Source organism: Hyla sarda, chromosome 1 (genome assembly GCF_029499605.1).
Source record: "Hyla sarda isolate aHylSar1 chromosome 1, aHylSar1.hap1, whole genome shotgun sequence".
Lineage (NCBI taxonomy): Eukaryota > Metazoa > Chordata > Amphibia > Anura > Hylidae > Hyla > Hyla sarda.
The window spans coordinates 84,840,456-84,855,651 of NC_079189.1; the positions used below are offsets into that span (position 1 = coordinate 84,840,456).

At 43.7% G+C, this 15,196-nt stretch overlaps 1 protein-coding gene across 1 annotated transcript in view; it reads left to right on the forward strand.

Moving 5' to 3' along the window:
- LIMCH1 (LIM and calponin homology domains 1) overlaps nucleotides 1-14,853 on the forward strand; it is a 357,736-nt gene extending 342,883 nt beyond the window's left edge. The window contains exons 30-34 of the mRNA XM_056557079.1: nucleotides 8,379-8,472; nucleotides 9,400-9,477; nucleotides 9,578-9,686; nucleotides 10,579-10,681; nucleotides 11,717-14,853. Of these exons, the coding sequence (XP_056413054.1) occupies nucleotides 8,379-8,472; nucleotides 9,400-9,477; nucleotides 9,578-9,686; nucleotides 10,579-10,681; nucleotides 11,717-11,742 (410 nt within the window). The 3' untranslated portion in view covers nucleotides 11,743-14,853. The remainder of the gene's footprint in view (nucleotides 1-8,378; nucleotides 8,473-9,399; nucleotides 9,478-9,577; nucleotides 9,687-10,578; nucleotides 10,682-11,716) is intronic.
- Nucleotides 14,854-15,196: the final 343 nt, after the last annotated feature.

Here is a 15,196-nt window from a genome sequence, read left to right on the forward strand (position 1 = left end):
GTCAGAGAGGTTGAGCCGTTGCTAGTGGATACGACCTGGTCACTACCGCCGCAGCAAGACCATCCCGCTTTGCGGCGGGCTCTGGTGAATACCAGTAGTGACTTAGAACCGGTCCACTAGCACGGTCCACGCCAATCCCTCTCTGGCACAGAGGATCCACCTCCTGCCAGCCGGCATCGTGACAGTAGATCCGGCCATGGATCCCGCTGAAGTTCCTCTGCCAGTTGTCGCCGACCTCACCACGGTGGTCGCCCAGCAGTCACAACAGATAGCGCAACAAGGCCACCAGCTGCCTCAACTCACCGTGATGCTACAGCAGCTACTACCACAGCTTCAGCAATCATCTCCTCCGCCAGCTCCTGCACCACCTCCGCAGCGAGTGGCCGCCTCAGGCCTACGACTATCCTTGCCGGATAAATTTGATGGGGACTCTAAGTTTTGCCGTGGCTTTCTTTCACAATGTTCCCTGCACTTGGAGATGATGTCGGACCAGTTTCCTACTGAAAGGTCTAAGGTGGCTTTCGTAGTCAGCCTTCTGTCTGGAAAAGCTCTGTCATGGGCCACACCGCTCTGGGACCGCAATGACCCCGTCACTGCCTCTGTACACTCCTTCTTCTCGGAAATTCGAAGTGTCTTTGAGGAACCTGCCCGAGCCTCTTCTGCTGAGACTGCCCTGCTGAACCTGGTCCAGGGTAATTCTTCCGTTGGCGAGTACGCCGTGCAATTCCGTACTCTTGCTTCAGAACTTTCCTGGAATAATGAGGCCCTCTGCGCGACCTTTAAAAAAGGCCTATCCAGCAACATTAAAGATGTTCTGGCCGCACGAGAAATTCCTGCTAACCTACATGAACTCATTCATCTAGCCACTCGCATTGACATGCGTTTTTCCGAAAGGCGTCAGGAGCTCCGCCAGGATATGGACTTTGTTCGCACGAGGCGTTTTTTCTCCCCGGCTCCTCTCTCCTCTGGTCCTCTGCAATCCGTTCCTGTGCCTCCCGCCGTGGAGGCTATGCAAGTTGACCGGTCTCGCCTGACACCTCAAGAGAGGACACGACGCCGCATGGAGAATCTCTGCCTGTACTGTGCCGGTACCGAACACTTCCTGAAGGATTGTCCTATCCGTCCTCCCCGCCTGGAAAGACGTATGCTGACTCCGCACAAAGGTGAAACAGTCCTTGATGTCAACTCTGCTTCTCCACGTCTTACTGTGCCTGTGCGGATATCTGCCTCTACCTTCTCCTTCTCCACTAAGGCCTTCTTGGACTCCGGATCTGCAGGAAACTTTATTTTGGCCTCTCTCATCAACAGGTTCAACATCCCAGTGACCAGTCTCGCCAGACCTCTCTACATCAATTGCGTTAACAATGAAAGATTGGACTGTGCCGTGCGTTACCGCACGGAACCCCTCCTAATGTGCATCGGACCTCACCACGAAAAAATTGAGTTTTTGGTCCTCTCCAATTGCACTTCCGAAATTCTCCTTGGACTACCCTGGCTTCAACACCATTCCCCAACCCTGGATTGGTCCATAGGGGAGATCAAGAGTTGGGGTCCCTCTTGTTTCAAAGACTGCCTTAAACCGGTTACCAGTACTCCTTGCCGTGACCCTGTGGTTCCCCCTGTAACCGGTCTCCCTAAGGCCTATATGGACTTTGCGGATGTTTTTTGCAAAAAACAAGCTGAGACTCTACCTCCTCACAGGCCTTATGACTGTCCTATTGACCTCCTCCCGGGCACTACTCCACCCCGGGGCAGAATTTATCCTCTCTCTGCCCCAGAGACTCTTGCTATGTCTGAGTACATCCAAGAAAATTTAAAAAAGGGCTTTATCCGCAAATCCTCCTCTCCTGCCGGAGCCGGATTTTTCTTTGTGTCCAAAAAAGATGGCTCCCTACGTCCTTGCATTGACTACCGCGGTCTTAATAAAATCACGGTAAAGAACCGCTACCCTCTACCTCTCATCTCTGAACTCTTTGATCGCCTCCAAGGTGCCCCCATCTTTACCAAACTGGACTTAAGAGGTGCTTATAATCTCATCCGCATCAGAGAGGGGGATGAATGGAAAACGGCATTTAACACTAGAGATGGACACTTTGAGTATCTGGTCATGTCCTTTGGCCTGTGCAACGCCCCTGCCGTCTTCCAAGACTTTGTTAATGAAATTTTTCGTGATCTCTTATATTCCTGTGTTGTTGTGTATCTGGACGATATCCTGATTTTTTCTGCCAACCTAGAAGAACACCGCCAGCATGTCCGCATGGTTCTTCAGAGACTTCGTGACAATCAACTTTATGCCAAAATGGAGAAATGTCTGTTTGAATGTCAATCTCTTCCTTTCCTAGGATACTTGGTCTCTGGCCAGGGACTACAAATGGATCCAGACAAACTCTCTGCCGTCTTAGATTGGCCACGCCCCTCCGGACTCCGTGCTATCCAACGTTTTTTGGGGTTCGCCAATTATTACAGACAATTTATTCCACATTTTTCCACCATTGTGGCTCCTATCGTGGCTTTAACCAAAAAGAATGCCAATCCTAAGTCATGGCCTCCTCAAGCGGAAGACGCCTTTAAACAGCTCAAGTCTGCCTTTTCTTCAGCTCCCGTGCTCTCCAGACCTGACCCATCTAAACCCTTCCTATTGGAGGTTGATGCCTCCTCAGTAGGAGCTGGAGCGATCCTTCTACAAAAAAATTCTTCCGGGCATGCTGTTACTTGTGGTTTTTTCTCTAAGACCTTCTCTCCGGCGGAGAGGAACTACTCCATCGGGGATCGAGAGCTACTAGCCATTAAATTAGCACTTGAGGAATGGAGGCATCTGCTGGAGGGATCAAGATTTCCAGTTATTATTTACACCGATCACAAGAACCTCTCCTATCTCCAGTCTGCCCAACGGCTGAATCCTCGCCAGGCCAGGTGGTCTCTGTTCTTTGCCCGATTTAATTTTGAAATTCACTTTCGGCCTGCCGATAAGAACATTAGGGCCGATGCTCTCTCTCGTTCCTCGGATGCCTCGGAAGTAGAGCTCTCTCCGCAACACATCATTCCTCCTGACTGCCTGATCTCCACTTCTCCAGCCTCCATCAGGCAAACTCCTCCAGGGAAGACCTTCGTCTCTCCACGCCAACGCATCGGAATCCTCAAATGGGGTCACTCCTCCCATCTCGCAGGTCATGCGGGCATCAAGAAATCCGTACAACTCATCTCTCGTTTCTATTGGTGGCCGACTCTGGAGACGGATGTTGTGGATTTTGTGCGAGCCTGCACTGTCTGTGCCCGGGATAAGACTCCTCGCCAGAAGCCCGCTGGTCTTCTTCATCCTCTGCCTGTTCCCGAACATCCTTGGTCTCTGATTGGTATGGACTTTATTACAGACTTACCCTCATCCCGTGGCAACACTGTTGTTTGGGTGGTCGTTGATCGATTCTCCAAGATGGCACATTTCATCCCTCTTCCTGGTCTTCCTTCTGCGCCTCAGTTGGCAAAACAATTTTTTGTACACATTTTTCGTCTTCACGGGTTGCCCACACAGATCGTCTCGGATAGAGGCGTCCAATTCGTGTCTAAATTCTGGAGGGCTCTCTGTAAACAACTCAAGATTAAATTAAACTTTTCTTCTGCTTATCATCCTCAATCCAATGGGCAAGTAGAAAGAATTAACCAGGTCCTGGATGATTATTTACGGCATTTTGTTTCCTCCCGCCAGGATGACTGGGCAGATCTTCTACCATGGGCCGAATTCTCGTATAACTTCAGAGTTTCTGAATCTTCTTCCAAATCCCCATTTTTCGTGGTGTACGGCCGTCACCCTCTTCCCCCCCTCCCTACTCCCTTGCCCTCTGGTGTACCCGCTGTGGATGAAATAACTCGTGATCTTTCCACCATATGGAAAGAGACCCAAAATTCTCTCTTACAGGCTTCATCACGCATGAAGAAGTTTGCTGATAAGAAAAGAAGAGCTCCCCCCATTTTTTCTCCCGGAGACAAGGTATGGCTCTCCGCTAAATATGTCCGCTTCCGTGTTCCCAGCTACAAATTGGGACCACGCTATCTTGGTCCTTTCAAAATTTTGTGCCAGATTAATCCTGTCTCTTATAAACTTCTTCTCCCTCCTTCTCTTCGTATTCCTAATGCCTTTCACGTTTCTCTTCTTAAACCACTCATCATCAACCGTTTCTCTCCTAAACTTATCTCTCCCACTCCTGTCTCCGGTTCTTCAGACATCTTTCCTGTAAAGGAGATACTGGCCTCCAAAAAGGTCAGAGGAAAAACCTTCTTTTTGGTTGACTGGGAGGGCTGTGGTCCTGAAGAGAGATCCTGGGAACCTGAGGACAATATCCTAGATAAAAATCTGGTCCTCAGGTTCTCAGGCTCCAAGAAGAGGGGGAGACCCAAGGGGGGGGGTACTGTTACGCCGAGCGCTCCGGGTCCCCGCTCCTCCCCGGAGCGCTCGCTACACTCTCGCTCCCGCAGCGCCCCGGTCAGATCCACTGACCGGGTGCGCTGCGATTCCGCCTCCAGCCGGGGTGCGATTCGCGATGCGGGTGGCGCCCGCTCGCGATGCGCACCCCGGCTCCCGTACCTGACTCGCTCTCCGTCGGTCCTGTCCCGGCGCGCGCGGCCCCGCTCCCTAGGGCGCGCGCGCGCCGGGTCTCTGCGATTTAAAGGGCCACTGCGCCGCTGATTGGCGCAGTGGTTCTAATCAGTGTGTTCACCTGTGCACTCCCTATGTATACCTCACTTCCCCTGCACTCCCTCGCCGAATCTTGTTGCCATTGTGCCAGTGAAAGCGTTCCCTTGTGTGTTCCTAGCCTGTGTTCCAGACCTCCTGCCGTTGCCCCTGACTACGATCCTTGCTGCCTGCCCCGACCTTCTGCTACGTCTGACCTTGCTTCTGTCTACTCCCTTGTACCGCGCCTATCTTCAGCAGTCAGAGAGGTTGAGCCGTTGCTAGTGGATACGACCTGGTCACTACCGCCGCAGCAAGACCATCCCGCTTTGCGGCGGGCTCTGGTGAATACCAGTAGTGACTTAGAACCGGTCCACTAGCACGGTCCACGCCAATCCCTCTCTGGCACAGAGGATCCACCTCCTGCCAGCCGGCATCGTGACACTGTGTATACAGTCGTAGGTTGTTTGAGCATGCGGTCGTGGGGTTGGTGAGGTGCATGGCCTTGATGAGTATGCCGGGCCCACGTTCATATTGTCATGGTCTGCATATGGGTCAAGGAGTCATGCTAGGTATACATTTATGGTGTTCATATTAGGTATACATTCATAGGTTCATTAGTTTCATACGTTTCATGATGTTGCTGTATTATGTTATGGTGTTTAGACCATACACCCATGTCTTTGACACTGTGCAGGTTTTATGGCATTGGGCGAATCTGTGCACGGATGATTCGGTGGGTCAACATTTTTATTAACGTTGAGTCGTGTATACGAGAATATAGCTGGAGTTCGATTTATTACTTGCCAGGTTACTACCTGTCTCGGCTTCAGGTTGATGTTGAAACTAATAGTCATATACATTGGTTGAGGCTTTTAAATTCAGCTAGACCAGTCACGTCCACAGGTCAGTCCGGATACAACCTGACACAACTTGGCGTCAATGTCTTTGTATACATCGTGTTTATTTAGCAGTTGGGTCATACTACAGGGATAGCTTATATTTCCTTTGATAATTGCCACGTCTATAGGTCTATCATGGTTACAGCCTGTTTCGGTTCAGGTTGACGGTCATACCGTTAGTTAAAGGGGTATTCCTTTTTTTTATAGATCAACTGGCTCCGGAAAGTTAAACAGATTTGTAAATTACTTCTATTAAAAAATCTTAATCGTTCCAATAGTTATTAGCTTCTGAAGTTTTCTGTCTAACTGCTCAATGATGATGTCACGTCCCGGGAGCTGTGCATGATGGGAGAATATCCCTTGCATGATGGGAAAATATCCCCATAGGAGCTGTACAGCTCCTGGGATGTGACTCTTCAGAAAGCAGTTAGACAGAAAACAGCAACTCAACTTCAGAAGCTAATAACTATTGGAAAGATTAAGATTTTTTAATAGAAGTAATTTACAAATCTGTTTAACTTTCCGGAGCCAGTTGATATATAAAAAAAAGTTTTTGCCTGGAATACCCCTTTAAAGATTTGGTTGAGTCTTTCATTTATTTTCGGCCTGTCACGTCTACAGGTCGGTCCAGTTGCAATCTGACATGACTTCAGGTTGGCGGCAGCATCACTAGGTATCCATATGTTTACTTAGCATTTGGGTGGTGCGTACAGGGACTTAGCTTGCGTCTGTGGGGTTGGTCTTGTTAGTCTCGACTTAGGTTGACGATGATGGTAATCACATGTTGGTTGAGTCTCATCGTCATGTTTGCTGCATAAGTTGTTTCTTTGCCGGTCACATCCACAGGTTGGTTACAGTGATAACCTGACACAGGTTTAGGTTGGCGACTAGGTAGTCATTTGTGTAAACACGTTGTTAGCACTTGGAGTTGTGCATACAGGCATAGGGTTGTTCTCTGTTGAGACTTTTCATGTCTGCAGCTCACAGACAGCTTCCAACACACAGCCTGGAATACTTACACGGTATTTGACATTAGATGCTCAGGGGATGTTTTACATGCCATTTTATTCCTACTTGCTTTCATCGGGTTTTGCCACTCTTTGCATCCAGCATAATACTATCAAAGTATCCAGGTATCCACCATAATATCACGTGGTCTTGCTCTGACAGGGCATCATGGTTTGCATCCCATGCCATCAAATCTGCCTGAAGAGGGAGGTTCGCAAGCCCTCTAGCCGTCAGCCCTGGCAGCTGGCTTAGTTAGTTGGTTAGCTAATGCTTTAGGTAGTTCCCCATTGGGACATGAGGACAGCTTAACGTTAGAGGTGGCGCTGTTCTTGAGTTGTCATGGTTTCCTAAGGTTTAGGGGAATTACATGCAGGTGCATGACCATAGTCACATTAACTTTGTAGGGATACAGATAATTACGCATGGAAATTGTATAGCAGAAGAATGTCATTGTCCGGTCAGGTTATCATCATACGGCATTTCCCAAGTCCCATGAGTGATGCTCAGCTCGAGTCTTGCAAGCTTGCTTTCGCATGTCAAGGATCCAACGGGATCAGCCGCTGCCATTGTTTAAGGGGGCGACACTCACTACTACGTTGTTTGTCAAACATGTACGTATTCTTGTTAAATACTTTATAGGGATCCGTCCATTATATCCAGTCATTTTCTAAGCATTGGGACTGCTGCACACACATCAAAACATGGTGTGCCAGCACACGTGGTTAAGAAATCGGGGTGCTGGGAAGTTAGTGCTACGTGCACTGTACCCCCATTCCATAGTCAGTAATGCATGATGCATTTCAGTCATTGGTGACAGGTTAATAGCGCTTTGTTCTGATTATGAGTTTTGCCCTCTATTTTCAGGTGTACTCCTACGCGGCAGTATATGGCATAACTCTAACTGCATAGATAGGTTACAGGATGTAGTAGGGAATAGGAGTTTAGTAAGAGGTTCAGTTATGTAGGCTCGCTATACGAATGAGCACCGACCACAAGTATAAAGGCTAATTTATTAGCCTGTGTTTGTGGGAGGGGCGGGGATTCCTTATAAGAACCCGCGGCAGTACCTGTCTCAGACGTTGCGGGTTCGTCATGTCCCACCCAACCCTCCCTCAATATCATTTTCACTGCATGACTATCATTACACATCAGGGTATGCCCTCTATTTTCAGGTGTACTCCTACGCGGCAGTATATGGCATAACTCTAACTGCATAGATAGGTTATACATGTGATCAGTGCCGTGCGCTATTAGCCGAGAGTCCCGTCCTCTAACAACGCGGCCCTGCGTTATAGAAATGGAGCATACTCAGGGCGTACAGGTACGCCCTGGATCCTTCTGAGGTTAAAACTGCTTGGCATTGGTAATTTTTACTGCCTTATATTCTAGTAAGTAATACTACCATACAGTGCCAATAAGTACATTATCACGCTGCAGTGCCTAAATATTGATTGTTACTAAGGTTTGCGTCAGTGCACATAGCTTAGGGTCGAAGGCACAGGTCCTGACACATACTGGCACCTGCTATTTTAAATATAAAATACTCTTATAGATACTTCTTTTTCAATATTTCAATTGTCCTATAAGCTGAATGTTTTATTATTATTTTTTTAATAATAATCATTATTATTTTATAGGTTTGTGTAATCTGATCTCACTTACTGGCAGTGCCAGTCCTGCCTTTAAAGGTCAATAAAAATGTATTTTATTCCTGACTATATCCAGCAGTATTGCTGGTACTCACCCTTTATTTCTGTCTTCCTTTTCACAATAACATTATTTTCATGATTTATATCTGGCAGGACTGACACCTGAGGCACATTTATCTGAGGATGTCAATAACAGTTTACCTAATAACAGTGTCCAGCAGAGGACGCCCTGTTTTGATTCAAAAGGGTGAGTCTTTTTCAATTTTTAGGACTAACTTTTTGTATTATGATACTGGCTGTATATTATTATATTTTCACAAAGATGATAAAGCAAATAAAAATTTAAAGCGGTTTGCCCACCTCGCTGTCGCCAACTCTTGCCAGTGTGCAGCCACAGGGGGTGGTCGGAAAAGTTATGCAATTTGCGTAACTCCCATTGACTATAATTAAAGTTACGTAAATGGCGGAGCCCAATGTAACTCGTAGAATTAAGACCATTTAACAGTTCTAGCCTAAGGATTGTGTAAACTATTGCCATAATCCAGAAACAGTGCCACCTTTGTGGATGTGGCTGGTATTGTGGATCATTCTTTTTATTTTTTTCTAGTCACATATAACATTTAATATGATGGCATGTAATAGCTTCTTGGTCATGTCTCCTATTTAAGAGTTGTTGAGGTTGTCAGTATATCAGTAAAAATACATGAATGTGGGGCACAAACTTCAACCAAATGTTTTGATTATTTTTCAAGTTTTTTTGTTATATGATACTATCAGACATTAGGTCATATGGACAAGGTTTGTCCTAATGGGAACATCCCATTTAATTGCTTCCTATGTCACCCCCCACCCCTATATCCAGCACAGACTGATGACTGACAGCTAGCAAAAATGTTGTCAAATAATATAACCTGGCATAATATGCAGTCTGAGAATTTAGTTGTCTAGTGGTGGAGACCAGCCCCTGTGATGACTGTGTGTTAGGAAAGGGATGGATGACATATACCATATAGTTGTCCTTGCTATGTTTATAAGTAGTTTTACTTTCATAAGTCACAATGTAGGTCTGAACCGGTACAAAAGACACAGAAGTTAAATATTAGCTCCTATTGGCAAGTGGTAAATACCATTAATATTATTTGTCTCTTATTTAATATCTTGTCTTTGAAAGCAGATTTGTCACCCCGGACAGCCCCAGGGATATTGGCTACTCCTCACCATCTCCAACATCACAGGGCCAGTCATTGAACAGGTACTAAAAGTCAATGGTATTAGAGAGTTTGTTCCATGTTTAATAATGTATAGGAATGCATTTGATCTTATTATCTAAACCACTTGGTGTTTTTTTTTAGGTCTGTGAGTGGAAAGAAATTGTGCTCTACATGTGGCCTTCCTCTTGGGAAGGGGGCAGCCATGATTATTGAAACACTCAGCCTGTATTTTCACATCCAGTGCTTCAAGGTGTGCAGTTTTCTTATGTGATTTACAAAGTAATAGTCATTGAAGTGTGTGAGTTTTCTGTCTCTCCACCAAATAGCTTCTCACGTATGACAGACAGCAAGGAAATTACTGAGTAACACAAATATCATGTATCACGATATGCCCCTGTGGTATAATCCTCTGCTGCCTCACTTATGTCAATCCCTAGAACCCTCTTACTGGATACAGCAAGGAGTTAGTACGATTAAGTATGTGTACGAAGAGCACGGTGTCTACTCTTTCTCTAAAATACATGGTAAATATGAGTTGGCTGGAGCAGACTTGTATAGGTTCCTACAACTCCGACATACAACTCAGCCACCCCCAAACCCGACATTTTTCACTGAAAAAAAGCAGCTTTGTCTAATAGTAAGATATGTTCAATAGTTCTTCAAGTTTTACCCTAAGAGAGTCCAGCTTTCAGCTGTCAGGGCTTAATAGAGTTGTAATTTTTTTAACAGATGGGGATCTACAGGTTGGGGAACCCTGCTTTTAAAGTAGAGTGCAAGCTCTGATTAGTTAGGTCTAAGGTAGATAGGGTGTGGAATGGACTCTCATTGCGACCCAAGTTCCTAGAAGCCCAAATACACCTAGGGTCCCTTATTATTCATGTATGCTTGATAGAGATATAATGCTGTAGGAACCACTCATTCATTGGAAAATTGTACAATTCAGATAGTATTTCTACAGAGTGTAGGACTTCCTTCCAGGGAGATTTTGCATTGTGAGGCTTGAGCATCTGTAGGATGTTTGACTGTAGATTACAGTGGGTTATTAAAAAAGTGTATACGGCTGCTGAGGCATAAAGTCAGGAGAATTGCTATATATTTACTTCTTTTAAGAAAGTAGTTATCTTTTTCTTGTTTTTTTATAGTGTGGAGTCTGTAAGGGACATCTTGGTGGTGCGACTACTGGAACAGATGTCAGGATCCGTAGTGGCCTATTAAACTGCAATGATTGTTACACAAGATCCAGAAGTGAGTTTTTTCCCTAAATTTCTTTCTTCATCTTACAAGTCTATCCTAAAACATGCAGTCCTGCCCTCGCTAACCTATTGCCATGGGTACACAAATCACTGCCTCCTTCTAGATCAGCACAATCCTTCCCACGTGGTGGTAATGTTCACTTTATCTTTCTGTATTATTAAAGTGAATGAACACTATTTAAGTCATCCTGTGCTGATTCAATAAAATATCTTTATGATGTTAGAGCTTGGTTTTCTGATATGAAGTTCCCTACAATTGGTGTATTATTAAAAAAAATAATTCTTGCTGTTTGTGGCCACCACAAGTGGGGAAAATTACAAGATGACTGAATATATTCTTTCCTTTGATTTCTTATTGATTTGGATATATCCATAGAATATCTGTTAGCTGATCATTACCCACAGAAAATAGGGGCCTAGTCATTGATTGCCACGCCATTGTTGACATCTCATCCAGTATGATGTTTAACACAAATCCAATTTTTCAATAAAAAAAAGTTCTCTTGCTGAAAATGTTGTTTGCTCCTTAAAAAATTACTGTGGAGGGGGGATTTCTAAAACTTGTTTGTTTTAACTTAGACTAGGCAGTCTAAGTTTGCACCAGATTTTTAACAGTCCATCAGGCTGTTGGAAAATCTGACGTATCTTACCACTGTTAATTTTAGTCTGCACCAACTCTTAGGTGGTAAAGTTAAGGCAAGGTTCTTTGGTGTATACTATTGAAACTTTGACACAGTTTATGTCCTACTTCCTTGTCGGACCCATTTTCTAAGACCAAACCTGTTAAAATAAATTTTCAGGCATGGCGCAAAGAAGACAAAATTATTTTGAAGATGTGTGCCAAGCCACTTTTCCAACTAAACTTGCACAAGTACAAACAAAAATGTATTCAGTTTTCAATATCCCCTCGTATATAATTTGTGACACAAACTATAGTCATAGGTGGACACATTTTTAAATACATTTTTTTTTAGCAGTTATTAATAAATTCTTCCTATTATCTCACGTGAAACATCATGTCTTCCAGCGGCCGGTCATCCCACCCCATTGTGATTCCAGCACTTGCCATGAAGACCTTCCACAGAGAAGAGCCTACACTCTCCCATGAAGGTGGACTTTAGACAATCACTTTTACCTGCAGAGATCCTGACACTCATCTCATGACAGTGTGTGGTGCTTGCTAGCATACTACATGATTTGCTTAACATATGCCGACATTCATTTGGAAAAACAAATCCAATAGATGGTAAACCTAACAAACACCACAAAAGAGCATTGTGTATTTGCCAAGAAGAGTTCAGTCAGGCCCTGGTTTACAAATACCCCCACTTCCTGTGGTGTGAAGGCTTTGATAAATGACACGCCCAGGAGGTGCCTCTCTTAATACTACATAAGGTGCAGCCGATTGTATATCTACTCATAGGGCTACACTGTACACACATGTTACATCACATGTAACCAGAAAACACCTCTATCCTTACATATTAATGATTGTGGTGTTGTGACATGCTGAGACACTACTTAGACCTGTGGCGTGGAGGCTCCAGGTCCTGCTTACTGGTGTCCAGTGGTTTGCACCTTCATTGCTTATGGGATGGCAAAGCATTAAGTTATAGATTCCTATTAGATAACATTGACTGCACCATGAGTCTTACATACAAGGAAGATATATGCTCTAATCTTGGGTCACCTGATGCAATCCTTCCAGCATTTCAGAACAATAGTGATGTATCCGTGTGAAATGTGTAAACTTTGCAGACAGCTGATGGATGTGAATGTTCTTGGGTATAGACTTTCTAGCACAATAAAAGTACTTTGCTGTTTTGGTCTCTATAGAAGCTCATAGAATGTAATCACAGTTGGAATGTGTTGAATGCATACACTAGGGTGACTGATGCCTTATCTTATGTGCATACCACATAATGTTCTCATTTTTGCATTACGTTTAGGTAAGTTATGGATATTCAGCTTCATTTATTCACTGTGGCAGTAGATGGCACTATCACACTGACAATAGTGATAGCAGTCATTGGTGCTTTGTCCACTATGTATTGAGGTATAGATGGATTCAGACAATTTGTGTTTACACTGAGCATTGGGTTTGGCACTGAGCATTGGGTTTTACATCAATAGCGTTGCTTACTGGCAAGACTACCAGACTTTGCCTACTACCAATGTCATTTGGATAAGGCAGACCTGGCCACTTAACTAATGTGCACTATGAAGAAATGATCGAATACATATGAGACAGCTGTCTCAATAAAAAATAAAAAAAATTGTAGATAAATCAAACAGAACAGTTTTTGTATTCTGGAATGTGGTTTTCCTATGTCCGGAAACCCAAGGGCTCAGAATTTGCAGCTTGACATTTACATTGTAAAGGAATTAATTATTATTGGAAGCTTGTAAATGTTTAGAAAGACATCAGTGTATCTAGAAGGCTGGTAGGGTAACAAAACACCTGAACCAGCACGTGGCACCCTAAGAAATAACTATACTTTCAAAAGTGGCTATTAAATACCCCGCCTCAGAAACAATGGTGCCCTATTATTGTGTCATGTCTGTTTGTAAAGAGTATAGGATGCAAATCTGCTGTTGCATAAGCAATAATATGTCTTCTCATGCTTTTAGCAACTATTTATTTAAGCGCTAGCACTGATTATTTTGCATGCCGTCGATAGATAGGTTCTTTATCATGTCTTCACTGCGTAAAGTTTTGATACATCTCCAGCACTTGCTATATATTGCAACATACAAATGGTGCCTTAAAATGCAAAACTGTTGCATGTTCCTGCAGGTGCAACAGATGCAATAAATCTACATTATTAAGCAAGGTGAGGGAGATAGGGAGGGGTCTGGGCTTATCATAGAGCTGTAGCTTGAAATGTAAAGGAAAAAAAATGTTTAAAAAAAATGTTTTTGAGTTTTGTTTTTATTTCTTGTGTTTTGCATGGATCCGGGTTTTCCATAGCTAATGTTTACATATGCATGGTGTCTATAGACTTTATAACTGATTCTTGCCCAATATAAACATTATTTTATAATCAAGATTCTGTTCTGTTTCAGAGCTATCTAGTTAAAGATAGACCTACAGGTCTCCCCTTCACTGATCATCTGTGCTTTTATATGGGATGGGATTTAATATTTATCTGCATAACACATGGTGCAGTATGTACATAACAGCAGAAAATCCATGCTTTAATAAAATCATCACCAGCACACTGTGTTTGGTTTTCTATGGTCCCTTTACCAGCTTTTATGATAAATTGGGGCATATATTACATCACAATCTCTTTCAGACACTACTTGGTTGAATGAACTGTATAGTGGAATCATAAGGCTTCACTCATCCCCAAAATTCACTTGTGTATGCCGATAACCCTAATATCCCACTATGGTATTATAGTAATCTTCTGGGAAGCTGCTAAATGGGCACTGTCACTTTTAAAAGAAAAAAACTTTTGACTTGTCAAAAAGTTTAATTGATCGAGGTCTGGGTGACTGAGAACTCCCAATGGAAGTCTATGGGACCATTCTAGTCACACGCAGTGCGTGGAGAGAAGCACGGAACTGTGCGCGCCTTTCCTGTGTTTTCTACAACATGCCAAAGTTTTCTTAAAATGACATGTAAACTTTAAATATAATTATTTGGTAGGGTCCACCACTGTAGAGCTGCTTTGGGCCCTGTTTACACCTGACATGGAGAAAGCAAGGCACTGCCGGATTGTAAAGCCAAAAATCATCTTCTTTTTCTTTTTTTTTCTTTTTTGTATCTTTTTTTGCTAGTTAAGGAAAGAAAATCGCCCATGTCTTTCCTCTTTGTCATGGTACAGGCAGAACCAGTCTACAGCAATGTGATGATCCCAGAAAACAGCCCCCATATCTCAGTTTCCTTTTATTATTAAGTTTAAGTGAGGGGGTATTGTGGTATTATGCATTCACACCTGAATTTTCTGTGATTGGAGATAGGATTTAAGACATTTTCAGGTGTCATGTTTTCAGCACTCTCTTATAAATAGTCAACTACTGTCAGGCATACCAAATACAGAGCTAGTGTGTGACTGCGTTGTATATTTTGCTAACATAACGTATTGTGTGCAATCTGCTGCTGATCCTTGTGGCAGTGATAGAAAATCTTTGACTCTCTGTACTTCTGGTCTTACTGAGTACTAACCTTGTCGGTACTATTGGTAATGTATTTTTGGTGTTATTTTTTTCTTTTTATATTTACCATCATGCTGATGGACTTCACCAATAGAACAGGCCTATTCTTACTACATCATAACATACCATGCTTAGTGGTCCGAGTTACCAAGAACGTCAGCTAGCCACTGTGTCTGTGTTAATTCTGTCTATTGTGACGTTATACTGGTTTGGTGCGTATTGCCTTAACTGAGGAACAATGTTGTGTCGTGTTCCTGTGTCCTATTTGGTTCATATAACACTAGAGAGTTGGAAAATAGATCAATAAAAACAAAAACATGCAACAGCTTTTATAGTACATGTA